Raw genomic sequence first — 20110 nt, 5'->3', positions numbered from 1 at the left:
GAGTAGATTAAGAAGAGATTGAGGGAAACTTCCCACCTCACCGCACTTCAGCTGTAGCATCCGATTAGTTGTTTCCTTCCAGGCTCCGCTCGGCAAAGATGCGCAGCGGCATGACAGCTCCGCCACCCCCCCCCATGCTCCCCGGCTCCTGAGGCGAAGTTGGAGACCCCCCCCCTGTAGCTGGCGCCGATCCAGGGGGTCCCAACAAGCCGCCCTACGGCAGGGAGCCCCTCCAAGGCCTCCTGTGCTCCTAAAAGGAGCCCACCGAGAAGATGAGCAGCGGACACGCACGTCCGTCGCCTTCAGGGACCGGAAGTCGTCCAGGTATTAAGTAAAAGTTATGCTGGTCATTAAGGTCACCATGTGACCATACCCTATTTTATTACCCTCTTGGCAGCAATTAAGTGAATCACTGTGGATATTAAGCAAACGCTGTAGGTATTAAGTGAATTTGTTGTCTGCAATGGATGTTTTTAGCTGGAAACCAAAATAAAACACTAATTTTTGGGGGAAAAAACCTTCGTAAATTGTGGTCATGTGGCCACAGGATACTGCAAATGGCTATAAGTGCAGGCTGGTTGACAAGCACCCAAAATATGAACACTGATCACAGGCACATATCACCCTGGCTGTCATGAACTTCAAATCTGGGTCGTAAGTAACCCTGGGTAATCCATCATAACATTGAATGGTCGCTAAGCTACCAATCTTACGTTGAAGACTATCTGTAGGACTAACTATAATGCCCCAGCCTGTCTTCATGGTATTAGAGTATAATTCCACTTAGACAATTTGGTACCTCTAGAATGGAGAAACAACTCCTATTTAACAGCCTAGTTTGCTATATGTCTGGTCATTTGATTGTCCTTTGCAAAGTAGTATCCTTTTCTTTTAACTAATAATCAAATGGGCACAATGACTCAGTGCTTAAAATGCTGAACTTATTAGCTGGAAAGCTGACAGCCCAGGTTCGAGACCTGAATGCCTCACAACAGATGAGCTCCCATTCCTGCCCAGTTCCTGCCCTCCCAGCAGTTCAAAAGCATGCAAAATGCAAGTAGATTAATAGGTACCACTTCAATGGGAAGCTAACAGTGTTCCATGCACCTTTGGTGTATACCCTGCTGGCCACATGTCCTGGGAAATATCTTCAGACAACACTGGTTCCCTTGGCCAAGAAATGAAGATGACCACTGTGCCCTAGAGGTGGGCATGACTGGACAAGAAAAACGTTTATCTTTTACCAATAATCAGACATTGAGATATTTTTGTTGAATTGATTGACTTGTTGTTTTTAACTTGCAGTCTTTTATTGTGGTAATCATAATAATTGATAACTATTTTTGGTTTTAGTAGTGCAGTTAGTTCTTGTTTCATTTGTTTAAAATGACTACAGCACTGAATAAATGGTAGTTACAGCTGGTCGACAAAATTACAGCTATTGCAACTTTCTTGTGGTCAAGTAATGAAAATTTGGGTGTTTTGCATTTGCCTATATTTACAAATGCAAATACCCCCCCCCCCCAAATCCCCTATTTCCCCCATTTCTGCCCTTTTCCCCTCCCTGCTGTAAAACCATCCTAGCCCGAACCAGGGAGAAAGCATACAAAAACACAGGAGATGCAGTGGATGGAATTTTGAGTCTTTACTTCTCTTTCAATGGTTGGAGCAACAGGGTACAGAGTGAACATAGTACACTAACACCATGCAAAGTATAGCAAAGGAAGCTACCGCCTCCCAACATATTTTATGGACTGGGCCCAGGTCATGGCCCTGGCCAGACAGCCACGCTGGCATCCGGCCACTCATAGCCAGCATTCGCCCATGCATTAGCAAAGTCCGGCAAGGGCCAGGAAGTCCCAGCACACCAGCTGATGTGCAGCTGCAGCCTTCTAATCCTGGAAACACTGTCAGCATCTGCAGGCTCTCTTGCTCGCTGGCATGGCCCTAATGGTCGACCAGCCATATTCCAGACTCAACAGCTGAGTCTGTTGAGACTCGAATGGTCGCTCCCGAGCATGCCGCTTCTGTGGAATTCGCTGCCGGAAACAACTGACGAGCGGCTGCCATGGGCATCGGGGAGCTGTTGCTGCCATTGATGCTGCTGCCGATCCCCTCCCCAGCAAGAAGGACCTCTCTGTGCCTCTCCCATCACTAACTCCACCTCCCAGTATGGCAAACCCCGCAACTGGACTCAACACCTGCATTTTGCCACTCTATGCTCCTATATCCCTCCTCCTGCACTCTGCTGCTTGGTTGCCCCGTGTTCTGTCCTACACTTCCACTGTCCTGCCCCCCCCCCCTGCACTCTGCCCTGTATCTTTGACATCAGCTCTGAGAGGAAGAAGATGGTCAAGATGAGCAAGAGCTTGAATGAGGTAGTGGGAGTGGCAGAGTGCAGGTGGCAGGATCAGTGGAGCATAGGCCAGCAGGGTTGGGGGAGTGCAAGGTGGCCAGAAGGGCAGAGATAGGAATATGGTAGGTGGCGGAAATGCAAGTGGAAGTGAGCAGAACAGGAGAAGTCCTTGCACAACAATGGTGCAATCTTGGCCTAATAGTAACAAGCAGGGTTACCAAAATTGCCATAGCAAAGTGATTCAGTGACATGATGTTTTGCATGATGACTGTATCTCTTAGCAATTGAAATTCTGCTACCAGTTAGGGTTGTTGAGAAGTACCTGTATCTCTGTTAAATTTGCTCAGGACATGTTATCTTGTTCTTTTTAACCTTTTGATATTTCTTAAGGGCAAAGAACTATTTAGGTTTTTTTTTCCCTGAATGCAGTTTCAGAATTTCATTGGCATCTCTTTACTGTATTGGTGTTTTCTTGAAATTAATTCTGTGGAGTAATATTTTCTTCCTTTCATTGTCTCAAAGGCTGACTAACTAAGCCTTTTTCAAAACGGGTTGAGAATAAATCAGTTATCCAACAGTAGTTTTCCTGTTGGTCAAACCACCATTGTAGCGTTATTATTTGGCCATGCATTTTGTTGCCATTTGACATGTGTGCAGAAATATTTTGAGGAATATTTTCTTTTCTGAGATCTGTCTAATGGTTACCTGATCTCAATTTTATTCACTTATAAGATGTTATCTGATTCATTGGTTTCAGTATGAGGCAATGCTGGCACATTTTTCTTTCCTCAGTATTTTCCTGTTATCATTTAAGTCTACCACTCAGTGCAATTTGTGCTGATCACCTGTTTATGTAACAGACAGAAGAACTAGTTTCTTACTTTTAACAGTAGTAGTTCAGGTCAGCACAACTTGACACAACCTCTTGTCTCCCTGGATAGAGTTTGAAACAGTATGATGGTTTCATTTGTGTTGATAATTGAAACTGAGAGATCGGATAGGAGTCTCATTCATATATAAAGCTATGAGATAAGGAGGGAATCTGTCAAAAATCTTCGTTTTGGAGTATTTTGAATTTGCTATTCTGTAGTTACAGAACACATGTATGTCATATGTATATGATAAGCATTTGAAGAAGTACAGTTACAGGGAAATATGGAGTTCTTTTTATACTGAACACAGTGCTAAATAAAACAATAATTAAATTTGATGTCCTATACTATAGAATACAATTGAGAGTATAAAACTTTGTGGAATTAATAAGATTTCTTAACAGATTGGGAAAGAAGTTAGCTTCTTAAAATGTTTTTTCTAATTTAGTGTAAAGTGTAAAGTCCCCTAGATGCCTGTTCATTATTATATTAATAACACTTTTTGAAATTATTTTTCTTAGGTGGCAGTTGTGCAGAGAACGATTGTGCTTTTGAACCAGAGTATGCTATCCCAACACTCACAGTGCCTGAAGGTATGCAGCACATTCGAATTATGGAAGGCATGTCCCGCTCTCTCCCATCTTCCCCATTACTAACACATCAATCTATCAGTGTTCGACTGCAGCCTATGAAGAAATTGACTGGTAAGGAACTTAAATTAATAAATTAAAATTGTTGAATAAAGATTCTCATCCTCAATTCCCCCCTCCCAAAACTGCACTAATGGATTGCCTGACTTCCGTAGCTTCCGTTAACTAGAGTTGTATTGTATTTCTCCTGTATCTGTTTTACTTTTGTCAATAAAACAGTTGAACAAACTAGCTATTATAATGTTTTGCTGAAGACCCAGTCAGTGAATAATCATGATTCTGATTTGATTTGCATGACACAGTGATATCAGTTTTGCCTACCTAAGTTCTTCCTACAGTAATAGGTGAGACCTAAGAGTTCAGTTGCATTCATGATTCTAAACCCAGATGTGTACATCAACTTGCTATCTTTCTAACCTGAATGTTCATATATGAAGGGATGCAATTTTCAAGGATATTTTCCTAGAGTATTCTTTGGGGTGACATCTTTTATTTGGAAATCCGAATTTCAAGCTATCCATAGTAACCATGGTGCTATTCCTGTTTAGATGTGGTGCAGTCATTTAGTAGGGCATAAAGTAATTCTAAATAACAATTAAAATTTTGAGTGAATTTAAATAAACAGGGGCTAGAGCCCAGTAGAATGGGTTGGCACATACCATACTACCATAGTGGAAAATAGCATCTAACAATGAGACCCAACCTTTTTTCCCACAGATAGTCCTAAACCTTCTTATAAGAATGGCCTAGAATTATGATGGCCTTGGAAAGTGTGCTTTACAGTCTATAAAGCACTTCTGGCCATCACAAAATGTCTTGCAGTCATGTGATCACAATTTGGGCACTTGGTAACCTGTTCTCACTTATGACTGGTTGCCAAGTGTCCTGTGATCATGTGATCACAATTTGCAATCTTGTCTGCTGGCTTCTCTAGAAACTCAATGGTAATGCCATCAGGGAAGGTTGCTAATTGCTGCCACCTATAAAGAGTACTCTCTCATATCTGGAGGCTCTTTCAACTGAAGCTCCACCAAAGGAATTCCTTTCCATACATGACAGGGAGCTGAACTCCTTTGGCTGGTAGCACTTTCATCCAGGTCCTAGAGATGAGAGGGAGACAAAATATTAGCAGAGAGGCTATATGGGAAGGTGAAGGACACAGGGTGTCTCAGGTAGGTGAGGGAGCTAGTGCATGCCACATTTATTGTGAGTGTCTCTTTGCTCAGGAACTGAAAATCTTTTTTGGATTTTTGCAGAGAGGACTTTTAGCTCTTGAGTAGATTGGACTAAAGGGGCTTTTTGCCTAATATTTAAACATTCTTTTTAAAAAAAATTAAGAACAGGTAAATGGGACTTCCCTCTCTCATTTGCTCTGTTATCCAAATACTTCGTGCCCCTCCCCGTTTCATCAAGATCTGTAACTCTTTTCCATTTTTTCTAGTGTATATATCCCTTCCTGCTATCCTATTTCTATTGTACTGTAGTTTTTATTTTTTCTCTTCTATTCTGGAAGAGTTTTCATCTATGTCAATGAAATAATATCTTATATAATCAGATGAGGATTAAATAAATAAGTTCCCTAGTTTTACAGACAATTGATTTTAATTAATACTGAATATTAATTCAGTTAATTTATTTTTTTTCCTTCTGAGCTTGGCCTTTTTCTGGAGTTTGGCTTTTGGCAGTGCACTCATACATAGACAAAGGCACAGAGTGCATATTTATTGAATAATTGGAATCAAGAATGCAGGTTTTTATTACAATGAGATAAGCAATCCTATTTTAAAAATATGGGGAGAGTCAATCCAGCACTAGATTTTTGTTTGACTTACATTTCTTTCTCTCTCTCATTGGAGATCCTCTCGCTCCGAATTTGATCGAACACAGGCACGAGCCCATTTAAGGACGTACCTTGTGGCATTGAGAGTGGCCAAACGCCAATATTGTGCCACTCTCATTGCATCCGCGGAGAACCGCCCTGCCGCCCTGTTTCGGGTGTCCCGCTCCCTCTTGTTTCAGAGGCCGCGGGAGGCCCCTCTACAGGGCAGGGCAGAGGAATTTGGTAAATATCTGCAGGATAAAATCGCTCAAATCCGGAGGGATTGGGTCCCTGTCAGTGGTCCAATGGAGACGTCCATGGCGAGTCTTGAGGAATCGATCTGGGAGGAGTTTGACTTGGTTGCCATCGAGGATTTGGACAGAATGCGTGGACGACTGCGACCCACCACATGTTTATTGGACCCGTGCCCCTCCTGGCTTGTACTGGCATCCTGGGAGGTTACACGAGACTGGCTCCTGGGCCTAGTGAATGCTTCGTTGAGCGAGGGGTCTCTCCCGGCCGCCTTGAAAGAGGCGGTGGTGAGACCCTTGCTCAAGAAGCCTTCCCTGGACCCTTTGGAGCTGGCCAATTATCGTCCTGTCTCCAACCTTCCCTTTTTGGCGAAGGTTGTAGAGAGTGTGGTGGCCTACCAGTTTCCACGTCATCTGGAGGAAAATGATTATCTAGACCCGCGCCAGTCCGGCTTCCGCCCCGGTCACAGCACGGAGACGGCCTTGGTCGCTTTGGTGGATGATCTCTGGAGGGCCAGAGATAGAGGTTGTTCCTCTATCCTGGTCCTATTAGACCTCTCGGCGGCTTTTGATACCATCGTCCATGGTATCCTGCTGCGCCGGCTGGAGGGGTTGGGGGTCCGGGGCACCGTTTTGCGGTGGTTCGGCTCCTACCTTTCTGGCCGGATGCAGCGTGTGTTGGCAGGAGAAGAGAGGTCAACCCTACGCCCCCTTACTTGTGGGGTGCCACAGGGGTCGGTCCTCTCGCCACTCCTGTTCAACACATATATGAAGCCGCTGGGTGAGATCATCCGTGGTTTCGGGGTGGGATACCACCTGTACACTGATGATACTCAGCTGTACTTTTCCACCCCGAACCACCCCAACGAGGCCATCGAAGTGATGTCCCGGTGTGTGGAAGCCGTACGGATCTGGATGGATGACAACCGACTCAAGCTCAACCCCTCCAAGACGGAGTGGCTGTGGGTACCAGCTCCCCGGTTCAGCCAATTAACTCCATCATTGGCCATTGGGGGCATTCAACTTGCCCCCGTGGAGCAGGCGCGCAATTTGGGCGTCCTCCTGGATGCCCGGCTGTCCATGGATGACCATGTGACAGCCGTGGCAAGGGGGGCGTTCCACCAGGTTCGCCTGGTGCGCCAATTGCGCCCCCTACTGGACCGGGACGCCTTACGCACAGTCACTCATGCGCTGGTGACGTCTCGCTTGGACTACTGTAACGCTCTCTACATGGGGCTTCCCTTGAAATGCACCCGGAGGCTACAGTTGGTCCAGAACGCAGCCGCGCGGGTAATTATGGGGAGTACTAGGTACTCCCATGTGACACCGTTCCTGCGCGAGCTGCACTGGCTTCCTGTGGTCTATCGGGTGCGTTTCAAGGTTTTGATAACAATCTTTAAAGCGCTCCATGGCTCAGGACCTAGTTACTTGCGGGATCGTATTCTGCCCCATACATCCCTGCGACCAATCCGCTCGCACAGAGAGGGCCTCCTCCAGGTGCCGTCCACTAGACAGTGTCGGGGGGCGGCGCCTAGGAGTAGAGCCTTTTCTGTGGCGGGCCCAGCCCTGTGGAATGACCTCCCTCCGGATATTAGGAATACCTCTGACCTCCGCTCCTTTCGTATTAAGCTTAAGACCCACCTATTCCAAGTAGCTGGCCTGGCTCAACTTTGATCTAACCATATCGCTCCTGACGGGTTTTTAATTGGGTATTTTAATTATATTTAATTATTTAGGGGTTTTTTAATCATTGTATTCTAATTGTTTTTTATTCATCAGCCGACCTCCTCCTTGTGTATGTCTCGGTATATGTCTCTGTTATATGTTTGTTTTGTCCACATATTTATTTCATATGTTTCATTGTACGCCGCCCCGAGTCCTTCGGGAGAGGGTGCGGCTAAGAAATATTTATTTATTTATTTATTTATTTATTTATCTCTATTTTTCCCAGTGAGTTGCAGGAGGGGATGAGGTGGGATCATATTTATTTGAAGAGCATTGTCCTTTCAAGCAGATGATACATCTAAGGAAGCCAACATATGATAAATGTATTTATAAGATACATACAAAAGACCCGAATACAACAAAACGTGTTGTATATATATATATATCTCCAAGGAAGTTTAAAATCTGATTGAGGGTGATACATTCTGAAAGACAGATCAATATACATGGATTTATCCTGCGCAGGTTAGAATTACATATCCCTGAAGAACCAGAGTTGCTGTTTGGGTATCTTCTACTCTGTTTTCAATCTAAATGGCCAGCTGGTATTAACTATTTTAGAGTAACCACCTAATGATTGATGCAGGATACTACCCTTTTTAAAGTTGTGTTTTAAATATATTTTTCTAGTATTTTATTTTTGTTAATTCCTTTGAATGCCATCTGTTCATCAGTCTGTCATGGCTCCAGTTGCATCATCTCAGAAAATAACTTGGCCCCATTTTCATTTCTACCGTATTACTATATATTCTAGCAATCACTCATTAGATCAGTATTAACTGCCATAGAAAGTTGTAAGCCTTGACATGCCCATCCATCTTCAAGTCCTGACAGTATGTGGCATATTCATTGATGTTCCTATGGTCTCAATTTTTCTTTCTTCTCCTTCCATATTAATTTATCACATCATTCTATCTACCTCTTTCCCCTCTCCTTCTCCTTTTCTTTCTACAAAATTTGCAATAATTTTATAACTACACAATTTCTTAGTCCTCAATTTATGACCACTTATTTAATGCAGGGTGGGAAATTAAGTTTCTCAAGGGACTATATGAGAAGCTTGGACTGTTGTGGAGGTCCAAACCAATAGGGTTGTGAAGGTACATAGGCATAGATGTGCACACATCTATGTACATTTGGAAAAAATAAAATAAATAAAATGAAAGAAGTGAAATTTTATTGTGTGCATGATATACTTTTATTTATATTTGTTTTCTAATTTCCAATTGATCACATATGGGCTAGAGTTAGACAGACACAGCCAAAGGACCAGATGTAGCCCAGGGGCCATAAAATGCTCGGGTTTAAAGGCCATTTAAATTTATGACGACATTGAAAAATGTGGCTTACAACAGTCCTTGCACTTACGACTATTACAATGTCTCTATGGTCACAGGAACAAAATGGGTGTGCTTGACAATTTGATAGGTCATGTCAAGGTTATGTGATCACCATTTGTGATCTTCCCAACGGGCTTCTGACAAGCAAAGTTAAATTCACTTAATGACCATGGCAAAAAATGATCATAAAATTGGGCTTGACTTAATTACCACATTGCATAATGAAGAAAGTTCCCATTCTAATTATGGTTGTATGTTGAGGACTGTGTGTAATGCTGCTCTAAAACAAATATGAATAAAACAAATTTATCAACAGCTGGTGATAATTCAATGTGATAATTCCTTCCAACCTATCTATCCCAGTTACTGAAATTTCCTGTTTTCTTCATATAGGAGTAGGTTAGTAAAATGCAAGAGATATTTTAGCTTGACCCCATAATTATGCCTCTGGGCTATTTTCTTGAAATACTGTAGACAATTTTGTTTTTGCCTCTCAAATGATGGTGATTTAGATCCCACATTTCAGGATTCATAACATTCCAAGGCAGCTTAGAAAAACATCAGAAGTCTTCAGAGAAAATCATAGTGTCCATCTATGTTCTTGTATCTTTCCTATAGCAAAGTACATTGAAATGAAATCAAGTGCAAATCAAAGACAATGAATGCAGTGTGTAATGCAGAACCTGGCTCAGAGAAATATTTGAGCCAGATATTGCTGTATAAGATTGTGGCCAAAGTAAAGTATCAAGCTGTAAAATTTACCTGCTCACCCACAGAAATACGCTCTGAATTGACCCAATTGTACAATTTATTTTAAAAGATTTTTACATAAAGTTTATTTACTATTTGCTTTAGAAACTGATTGGCCGTTAATTAGCAGATAAATCTCAATTGTGTTTTTGCATTGTGTTTGGGCATTATGATAAGTTTTAGTCTTTTGGTATATACACAGTTCTATCTATATAGATAAACAATGAAGCTTATGCATGAGCCCACCATTACTATATAAGTTTTAGCAATGATTAGGTGGAACTTTACCAGGCTTAATTTGTTCAACAATGCCTATTATTTCAGAACTTGACAGGTCTCAAATGGGGGGGCGGGGATGTAAATCTTCTAATGTGTATAGAATTGTAAAATAGCCTTCCTCCCATCCTCCCTCACCCTCTGTTGATATGAGATACGATAATGAAAGAGACTTACCTGTAGTGAGATAGTAAGGATGTAACTGCAGTATTTGATCTATGTTTATATAATTGTCTGTGGGTGGATTCCTGTGATCACTGTTCTAGCGATCATGTTAAATTTGGCCCTATATGATTTTCATTTTATTTTCTACTCTACAATATTCAGCAATGCATATTTTAATGCCAGACATAGACTTACAATGGCCATGAAATCAATAAAACCAATCCAAATTTCTTGTGGCACCTTTAATCCAATGCAAATTGATGGTGCTTTTGGCACTTGTGTTTAGGAAGATTATTAGAGAATTAATTCAGTAATTAGATGCACCGTAAGAAGTAATAGTCTAAGTGTGCCATATGGCTCCTTGTTAGCCATCCCCCTGCAACCACTGACCACAAATTCTTTTATTTTGAACCTGATTCAGCTGGACTTTGCCTAACATCTGGAGATAATGTGATCCTGATAAATTCAATTCAGACTACACTATTAATACCATGTTTTTCCAAAAATACAACCTACACAGAAAATTAGCCCAAACTCGATTTTCCTACCTGCACCTAATATAAGCCGTATTCAAAAATAAGCCCTAGTTAAGCCCTGCCCACCCCATCCCACAGTCTGGGTGCTCACGGCCACAATAGGGCAGGAGGGCGCATGGCACTGCCACGAGCTGAGGTGAGACAAGTGGTGGTGGTGGGGCTGACATATGTGCCCCCAGCTGCATACATTAGAGCCCCTGCAGCATGGCCCATCCATTCAAAGACTTGTCTCCCCCCCTTCTCTTTCACTCCCCTCTCGAGCCAGACTGCCATGCTACAGAGGGTGGTTGGGGGAGGCTCGGTCCCCTAACCTGTTTCAGAGCCAGGGGGAATGATGATGAAAGGCCTCTGCCGCTGCATATCAACTGCATCTGCCCTTGGAGGGATTTTTTTCTGCCCCCCCCCCCCCAGATGATCTGCCTGCTAGTGGCTGCTGCCTCTTCCTCCACCTGCTGTTTCGGTTCTGTGACACCATCTCACGCTCCTGGTGCCCATTTGCTGTTTCAAAGGTGGCAACTCTGGAGGACTGCAGCTGTGCTGCTGTGTTTCAGTAGATGCCAGCCTTGCCTTGAGACGGGCCCATTTCAGTGCCTGGTGCCCTTGGGGGGCTTGCCTTGCCACCTGCTTTTCAGCTCCATTGCATTTCTCTGCTGCCATGTGCAGGGTAAGAAAAGAAGTTTGTGGGACTAAAAAAAGCAGTTCAATTCGACCTTCCAGCTTCACGATACCTTTTTTTTAGTGTGTGTGAGAAGTTGGAAGATCTGGTTGAACTTTTATTTTTCAATTTTAGTCCCACAAGCTTTTTTTCTTGCCCTGCACAGGGCGTGGGGAAACACAAGGGAGCTAAAAAGCAGGTTAGTGAAGGAATGCTTTGGGGAAAAAGAGAGGGGAGCTGGGTGGGCTTGCCGCTCCCCAATAGCTGCCCAGAAGGAAGAGGAAAAGTGGCCAAGTGAGAAGTAGGTCATCCCGGTGGCCAGACGCCGTCATTGCCAGGATATTTTATTCCATGTTGTTTTTAGCGTTCTCCTAGTTGAATTTTTTGTTATTCTTCTACCATGAATATTTGAAAAAAAGCTGATAAAAAGCAGACACACATTCTATCCCTAGTGCCATTATTTATAGTTAATTGAGAGGAGGTGTGGGTTGGTGATGCAGGTGGATATGTTAAGTATATATTAGTGCCTACTCATGAAATAAATTTAATACTACATTTCAGTTCTTTTGTAATAGGGAAGTTAGAGTTTATGGATTGTCCTTAGGTATTTTTTGTATGTTGTGTTTTCATTTTCAGGCGGTTAGCCAAATATAATAATTTGCAATTTGTAGGTGTATTATACATATGATTATCATATTACAATTTCAGATTTCAGAATTTTTTAAAAAGAAATAATTTTATTGAGTTCTAAAAGTGATGACAAATGCAAAAACTGGTATTATGAACCTGTACATCTTATGAAAATGCTTTAAACTTAAGGGTAACTTTGTAGTTACATTATTAATAGGCAGTCTTGAAGTGAAACCATTTCTGTTACTTCTTTGTGGAATTCATTTTCTTTGTCGAGTGTTTTCATGGCTGCTAGTTGCCCCCCCCCCCCAAAAGTAAAAAAAGAGGTCCTAGTAATTCCTTTTGTTATATAGTATGCGAATGTATTTATTTTTATCTTCAGTTGTTCCTTTCATCATTTTTTGTAAAGAGAACAATAGTATAATTTTGCTGACTTTTAAAATGCTTCATAATTGTTTTATAATTACAGATATTTTTACTAAATAATTTATATATAGACTGGCACTTTAAAAAAGAAATAATTGCTCTTTATTATTTTTTTTAATAAGAACTAAGAGATAGTCCTCAACGTACTGGTGTAATGTTGGTAATGATGATCTAAAAAAAGTGATTTATAACAAAATAACAGAATTGGAAAGGACATTGGATCTCTTCTAGTTCTGTGGTGGTAAACTTATGGCATGTCTGCCGGAAGTGGCATGCAGAGCCATCCTGCACATTCTTCCGCGTTCCTGTGCACATACGGGCCTTGGTCAGCTGGCCTTCTTGTGCGCGGGAGCATTGAAACCTGGAAGAGCAGCATGCTGGCATCCGAACCTCCGGGTTTACATCATGCACATGCACAACAGCCAGCTATTTGTCAGGCACACACCCACACCAGAAACCGAAAGTTTGGGTGCCGGTGCACACATATGCGCCACAATATTGCTCTTCAGGGTTTTGGCGCTCCCACTCGTGCGAAGGCCAGTGAGGAAACGTGGTCCAGGCAGGATAGTTTGCATGCCATTTCCGGCACGCAAGTCAGCACATGGTGATGTCAAAGGTTAGCCATTACTGTTCCCTCTCATCACAACTTCTCTTTATATATAATATAACACATGGAGTAAATATACAACACCAAAAGCAGGTTTTCCAACGTGGTAGTAAATGCAAGCGAACACAGAAGAGAGGAGTTTTAGTTTCAGCAGCAGATTAGTTTAGAGCTCAGCACAGACTCAGAGCTGCAGAGCTAAGCCACGCCCAGGCTCCAAACTGTTTCAGCTCCCATTGGCTGACCTTGTTACTAAGTCTTCCAAGTCATCACATATGACATATGTGCATCATCCTGTAGTCAGAGATCATGATTTGTAACCTTTCCAGGTGGTTTCCAACAAGTAATGTTAATAAGGGAAGCAGGATTCACTTAACAACTGCATGATTTGATTAAAAATACATGATTTGCTTAATAACCATAGTAATTCACTTAATGACCACAGTAAAAATGGTTGTAAAATTAGGTCTGTTTAGGTGTTAACTTGCTTAACCATAGTCATCTTAGCCATCAAAATTCTGATCCTAATTGTGGTTGTAAGTCAAGGACTACCTGTACTTTTCATTCATACCTTTTTTTACTTAGCAATGTGAGTTTGATTAATTTAAGATTGCGTTTAACTTTACAGAAAAGTGGTATGTAAATATCAAAATTAATCAAATCCAAGTGAATTTTATTGGTCATCAGATTATTAATTTTAAAATCCGTGTTAATATAAAGACTTCCTGTGGAACAGTTCTCCTCCTCCTCCTCCTCCTCCTCCTCCTCCTCCTCCTCCTCCTCCTCCTCCTCCTCCTCCTCCTCCTCCTCCTTCTCCTCCAGGATGAAGTCAGGATGAAGGCCTCTTCTGCATGTTTCCAACCAATACAGTCCTGAACTTTCTTTTGCCAATTCGGCCCACAATACCTGCTGATATCATTGATTCATCTTGTTTTAGGTCTCTTTCATGGATGCTTTTTATCAAGTGGGATCCATTGGGACTGCCTTGGTCCACTTGCCATCAGTTCCACATGCTATGTGACCAGTCCATTTCCATTTCCATTTCAATTCTTTTACTCTCTTATCATACTCTCTTATTAGAGTATGATATCATCATACTCTAATCCATGTGCAGGTTTCTCTATCTTGTCTTGTAATGCTGGGCATGTATATTTCCATGACTCTTTGCATCACTTTTAGCTTTTATATTAATTACAATACAATAGTAGAGTTGGAAGAGATCTTGGAGGTCTTGCCTAGGCAGGAAACCCTATACCGTTTCAGGTTGTATGGTTAGTGTCCATATTTCACTGGCACATGTTATAACAAATAGCACACACTGATCGAAAACCTTTGTCTTCAGGCATAGGGGGAGATTGTTCTTGAAAATTATGCTTAGCTTGCTGAATGCCTGTCAACCACATTTAACATGCATTCAATTTTCTTTATTGTTTCACTTTCCTTGAGCTCCTTTGGCCAAGATATGTGTAGTGATCTACTGTGTCTAGTTTTCTTCAGAGATAATTCTTTCCCTTTGGTGAAATTATTAGAAATACCTGGCTCTTTTTCATATCAATTTTTTAAGCCAAATGGTTTTCCTGCTTTGTGCAGCTCTTCTATGTGTTTTTGCAGCTCTTCTGGGTCTTGTGAGAAGAGAGCAATATCATCTGCAAATCTTAAGTAATTGAAATAGGCACCATTGATTTTTTGGGAAAGAACAAAAATCATTATCTATGCTAATACTTACCGCACACTTGAATTTATTGAAATCTAGTATTCTACTAAAGGAGCAATTAACAAGCGTATTGATATAGATCTAGATCCAACATATGAATATATAAGACCATTCCAGACCATTTGAACAACCAATCAACAAGAGAACCAATTAGCTGCTCAGAATTTAAATATAGCTCCAAATAAACAACCAATCAAATGACCAACTGACCACACCAGCACACAAGATATTATAAGCTAAGGAGAATAGGACAAGACAAACCTGCTGATGATATTACCTAGTCTTGTAACAAAATGTTCAGAAACTAAATTGAAACAAGCTTGGAGAGCAAACCATTGCCAAAATCTGAAACCTGAGCTACAAATATTTTCTATTATTTCAAAGTTGTATCAGTCTAAACCCCTTAAACATACATTTCATTGGGAGACCTTTGCAATCAGACAATCATTGACCTGTCAACAACTACACTTCCTCCATGAGTGCCTCCAAAAGAAAATATTACCAAAAAGCATATGCTACAGACTTCCAATTAACCACCCACAAGCATAGAAATTAGCCTACAAAAACAGGTGTAATGATTACTGATGCACACAATAGTCTGGAGAAATACCAACGTATCATCAATGAACAAAAGAACTGAATAGCACAATTGGACAAGATCTCATGGAAAAATTGGAAAACACAATGATATCTGTCAAACTCCAGACCAGAAAACACGATGCCATATTAAAGAAACTAGCAAAGATCATCCCTAAACAGCAAGATGACAATTCAAATTCATGGATCAAAAACCTGTCCAGTAGACCATGATCTGAAGATGAAAAGGCCATCCTCATAAAAGGCCTTAATTTCAACTACAAAACTACAAAATCAATTGCAATGATTGTTAACCAATTCTATGTGGGACAAACAGGAAGGCAATTGAAAACAAAGGTTCATGAATATCAACTAGCAGTTAAATGGCATAACCAAAAATCTCTTATCAAACCACATTGATAATAAACATTATCAGTTCGATTGCAAAGGAACAAAAATAATTAGCCATGCTAATACCGGCCACATACATGAATTTATTGATGCCTGGTATTCTTCTAAAGGAGCAATTAACAAGCATATTGATCTAGATCCAACATATGCATATATAATAACCCTTTTGAACAAGAGAACCAATCAGCTGCTCAGAATTTAAATGTAGCTTCAAACGAACAACCAATCAAAAGACCAACTGACCACACTGGCACACAAGACATAAACTAAGGAAAATAGGACAAAATCTGGGGATGTTTTCCTACCCCCACTCCTGGTCCCCTTACCCCCGCTGGGGGGCGGGTCCAGTCTGCTCCGTTTTGAAGAGGGCCCGGCCTGCATATCTGTTGCCCCTTTGTCTGCCATGTGGGCTGATGCCACAGCAAGGCTGGAAGGCTGGGATCAAAGTACTGGATTAAGGTGGGGCGTAGGCCAGCCAGCCAAGAGAACGCCCATAGATCCTGCCAAAGGTTCTGAGGGAAGCCTGAAGGACAAGGCCCTCTAACCTGTCGCTGCAACCCTTGAGAGCTCTGGCGGTGACTTGTTGTGTGCCTTGCCAGCGTTCCGGACAAGGTCCACGCTCCGGAAACTTGTTGTCGCTGCTGAGGCTGAGGAGAACGTCCTACCAACACCTTCGTTCTCTCCGAATGCGGCCGTGTGTGAGAAAATGGCCACTGCTGTGCGCGCAGCTCTTTCTCCCTGAAATGGCCGGGCTTGCGGCAAAAGCGCGCGAAAACCCATTTTAAAATGGCCGCCGTCTTTACCGGTAATTCAATGGCCGCCGCTGCTGCCGGAGAGCGTCAGCGCTCCTCCCGGCCAGCGAAACTTGCTGTTGGGGGACTTTAGCAGCGGGGATCCTCCCACTGCCAAATCGCTTGCCGGCAACCGCCGGACAAACCTCAGACCCCCGCATGCTTGTTCGTTCGCTCAGCAATCGCTTGGTGCCTCAGCTGCTGTTCTAGCAGGCAAGAATCTCACTGCTTTGATGAATCCTTAGTAGGCGTGTCGAGAATAGATCTATTTTCTTTAAATTACTAATAACTTGTGGGGAGTCCAGTGTAAATGCTATAAGACTGAGGAGCTCCCCGGTTACAGTCCAAACGGGCGGACTGAGTTTTTAAAACTGAATTGCACGAGGCAAAGGGAGGCGTGGTCAAGAAAAACTCACTCAGTCCTAGGGCAGTTAGACTGTGTTAACCCATGCTTGGACTGTCCAAGCAGCACACAGGAGAACATCCTGCTGATGATGTTACCTAATCTGGTAATGAAATGTTCAGAAACTAAATTGAAACAAGCTTGGAGAGAAAACCACTGTCAAAAACCATTGACTTTTATTCCATCTTTTGCCCAGTCTAGTTTGTGAAATATTTCTTCAAGGCAGGCTGAGAAAATGATAGGTGATACTATATCACCTTGTTGTACACCTCATTTTATGTTGATTTCCACTTTAAAATAATTAAGGCAAATTGTTCACATTGTTTTTTCATAAATTAATTGTAGTAATCTTACGTAAGCAGTACCTATATCTTGGTTGAGCAATGCCTTAAATTGCTTGCTGGAATACTGAGTCAAACACTTTTTCATAGTCAATGAAACACTGCACAGAGGAATGTGTATTTATTGTGCCTTTCAATGATTTGCTGAACAACCTGGATGTGATCCATTGGGCTGTAGCCATTTCTGAACTCTACCTGCTCTTTGGCTGTGCATCATTTAGTGTTCTCAATAGTCCTTTTTGCTATTATCTTGATAGAAACCTTGTAGATGACTTGTAAAAAGCCTTGGTGAAAAGTCTTGTAGCTATAGAAAGTCTTGTAGATGTATTGGTAGTTCTTTAAATCATCTTGGGCCCCTTTCTTGTGTATAAAAATCACTTCAGCATTTTTCCATGCATCGGGTATTTTTTCTTCATCTTGAACACAATTTTGCTAGTATCTTTTGTAAACTGTGACCATAGCTTTCAACATTTCAAGTGTAACATTTCCTGAAGCTTTGCCATTTTTCACTGATTTTATAGCACTTGATACTTCCTCTACTAGGATATCTGGCATTTCTTCTTTCATGGGTGTTATTATTTTTGAGTGATCTTGCTCTTTGTATAGCTGAGTATAATTTTCCAATTATTTCTAATGTTTCCTGTCTTGTTCTACACACAACTATATTCATGTTTTAATGGAAAAAACCATTTTCTTGTATTTATCAACTTGCATTTTCTCTTTGTTTTCTTCAATTGCCTTTTTCACAAGCTTCATGTTAAACTCCTGCAATTTTTTGGAAATGTTTTCTTATAGTCTTGCAAAGTTCAATGCACTCATTTTAATAGTGAAACCAGGTATTTTTCATTGTCATCATTATTTCATTAAACCATTGGATATTTATGACTACACAAAGTGTTTTTCAAGTGGTGCTGTAGATGTAGCAGATTCAAGGATGATTTTGACTATTTGTTCATTTTGGTCCATAATGTTAATCTCTTCCAAATCTTTCAATAGAGCAAAGTGAATTGATAGATTAATCTCAAAATCACTGTTCTCCTCTAGCAGTTTATCACTATTTTTGTTTTCATTATGTCTTTATCATTTTCATACGTTCTTTTCAACAGTCTATCTTCACTTTAACTTGTCCCATTCTATGGTCACTTCCAATGTCAAAATGATTGATGACAGTACAATTGCAGAATATGGTTTTATCACTTGACATGATGTAGTCAATTTTGGGACTTTTCCCGAAATGGACTCTTCCATATCCATTTCCTGCTAGCTTTTTTCTTGTAAAATGACTTTGTGATATAAAGTTCCTGTCGTTTAGCAAAATCTGCTAACTGTCACTTCTATTATTTTGTTCACCACTTCCATAGGGGCCAGTTGCTTTTTCTCCAAGTATTGTTCTCCCTATTCTTGTAATAAAGACACCCATTAGAATTTTGTATTGTTATTTTTCTTTTCCTTGAAGACAGGCCACATTGTTGTAAAATTCTTCAGCCTCATCATCATTACACAGTGTGTAAGCTTGGATTATTTGAAGCTTGCATTGTTCATTCAATTTAATGATGCATTGGGCTATTCTGTCTGATATACTTTCAAATTTTACTATAGAGTCTTTCAAGTTTTGTTGATGGGAAAACCAACTATGCCACTTTGTCCATTTTCAGTACCCAACTAGTTGAATTAAATTTTCACCTCATTGTTTATCCATAATCCAATGATATCCCAATGCATATTGTTGAGTTCAGTCAGAAGTTCTTCTAGTTGAGCATCCATTTTCATTGTTCAAATGTTGATTGTTCCTATGTCCAAAATCCAAAGCCAGTCTGATTTAACACGGTGATTGTTAGCACCCTCTACCTTCAGACAGGTGTTCCCGCTGCCATGGGTAATTGCCCTAGGGTCTCTGGGGAATGAAGGTCGTTTTTGAGGTTGTATTGGCATGTGGAAGGAATAGACCATAATCTGCCATGGTGGTCCAATGCGGGTTGGCAGATGTGAATTTCTGCTTCTATTGCATATAAGAGGATTGCCTCCTCTGTGGTGATTCCATTAAGGTGGAAATGATATAAATGTACATTAAGCTTATGAATAGTTACACACATAGCTTTAATATTTAATATTTAATATTGATAGACATGCAGTAGATAAGACAAACATGTTGTAAGTAACAGTAGCAAATAAATAGAGTAAAACTAGAGAAATTGCAGGAGCACTGTATAGTTTTGGTTGCCTCTTCACCATATTGGATACAATCCTAAATTTTTTAATTATTTCTAAGTAAGTAAATATTTCTTGTAAATTAGTTATAAATAAATACGTTTTTAAGTAGATGACTATTCTGTCAAAATGTTTATCTTAACTGCAGACAAATATATTTCTTATTTTATATTGTGTTATACAAGTTATATGATTTTAACAATGTTATATTATGATGAAGATTTACTAGTTAGAATTGTTTTGGAGCAGAATTGGTTGTTTTATAATAATAAAAACCATCTTATTTAATTTGAGGTCTGTAATATATATTTATGAAATTGGTCTTTAATGTATTACTTTATGATTTCTTACTATATTCTCTCTCTCTCTTTCTCTCTCCCTCCCTCTCTTCCCCTCTCCCTCCCTCTCTCTTCTCCACCCACCCAATTTTTATTCCACTTGTACTAAGAGATGCTGATTGAAGTAAAGTCAGACATAATCTAAAGTTCGGAACAATCGGAACAATCCCTTGGTTTTCTCCAGTCCCCCCCCCCCCCCATGGTCTAGCTATGTTTTGCTAATCCATCACTGTTTGGGAAATGTTGAGGTGTTTGGGTTGGTAAAATTCTAAT

At 40.9% G+C, this 20110-nt stretch overlaps 1 protein-coding gene across 7 annotated transcripts in view; it reads left to right on the top strand.

Annotated features, from left to right (window-relative positions):
• The window catches only part of TANC2 (tetratricopeptide repeat, ankyrin repeat and coiled-coil containing 2), a gene marked incomplete at its 3' end in the record, with an annotated part of 370267 nt that overhangs the window by 159878 nt on the left and 190279 nt on the right, over positions 1-20110 (top strand). For 6 of the 7 annotated variants that reach the window (XM_081933707.1, XM_081933702.1, XM_081933703.1 and 3 more), the window contains exon 4: positions 3750-3932. In XM_081933707.1, the coding sequence (XP_081789833.1) occupies positions 3750-3932 (183 nt within the window). The remainder of the gene's footprint in view (positions 1-3749; positions 3933-20110) is intronic. The other variant, XM_081933706.1, reaches the window with a different exon arrangement.

This window comes from Natrix helvetica (genome assembly GCF_964273705.1).
Source record: "Natrix helvetica genome assembly, chromosome: Z".
NCBI lineage: Eukaryota > Metazoa > Chordata > Lepidosauria > Squamata > Natricidae > Natrix > Natrix helvetica.
This window is presented reverse-complemented; position numbering and strand designations above follow the sequence as displayed.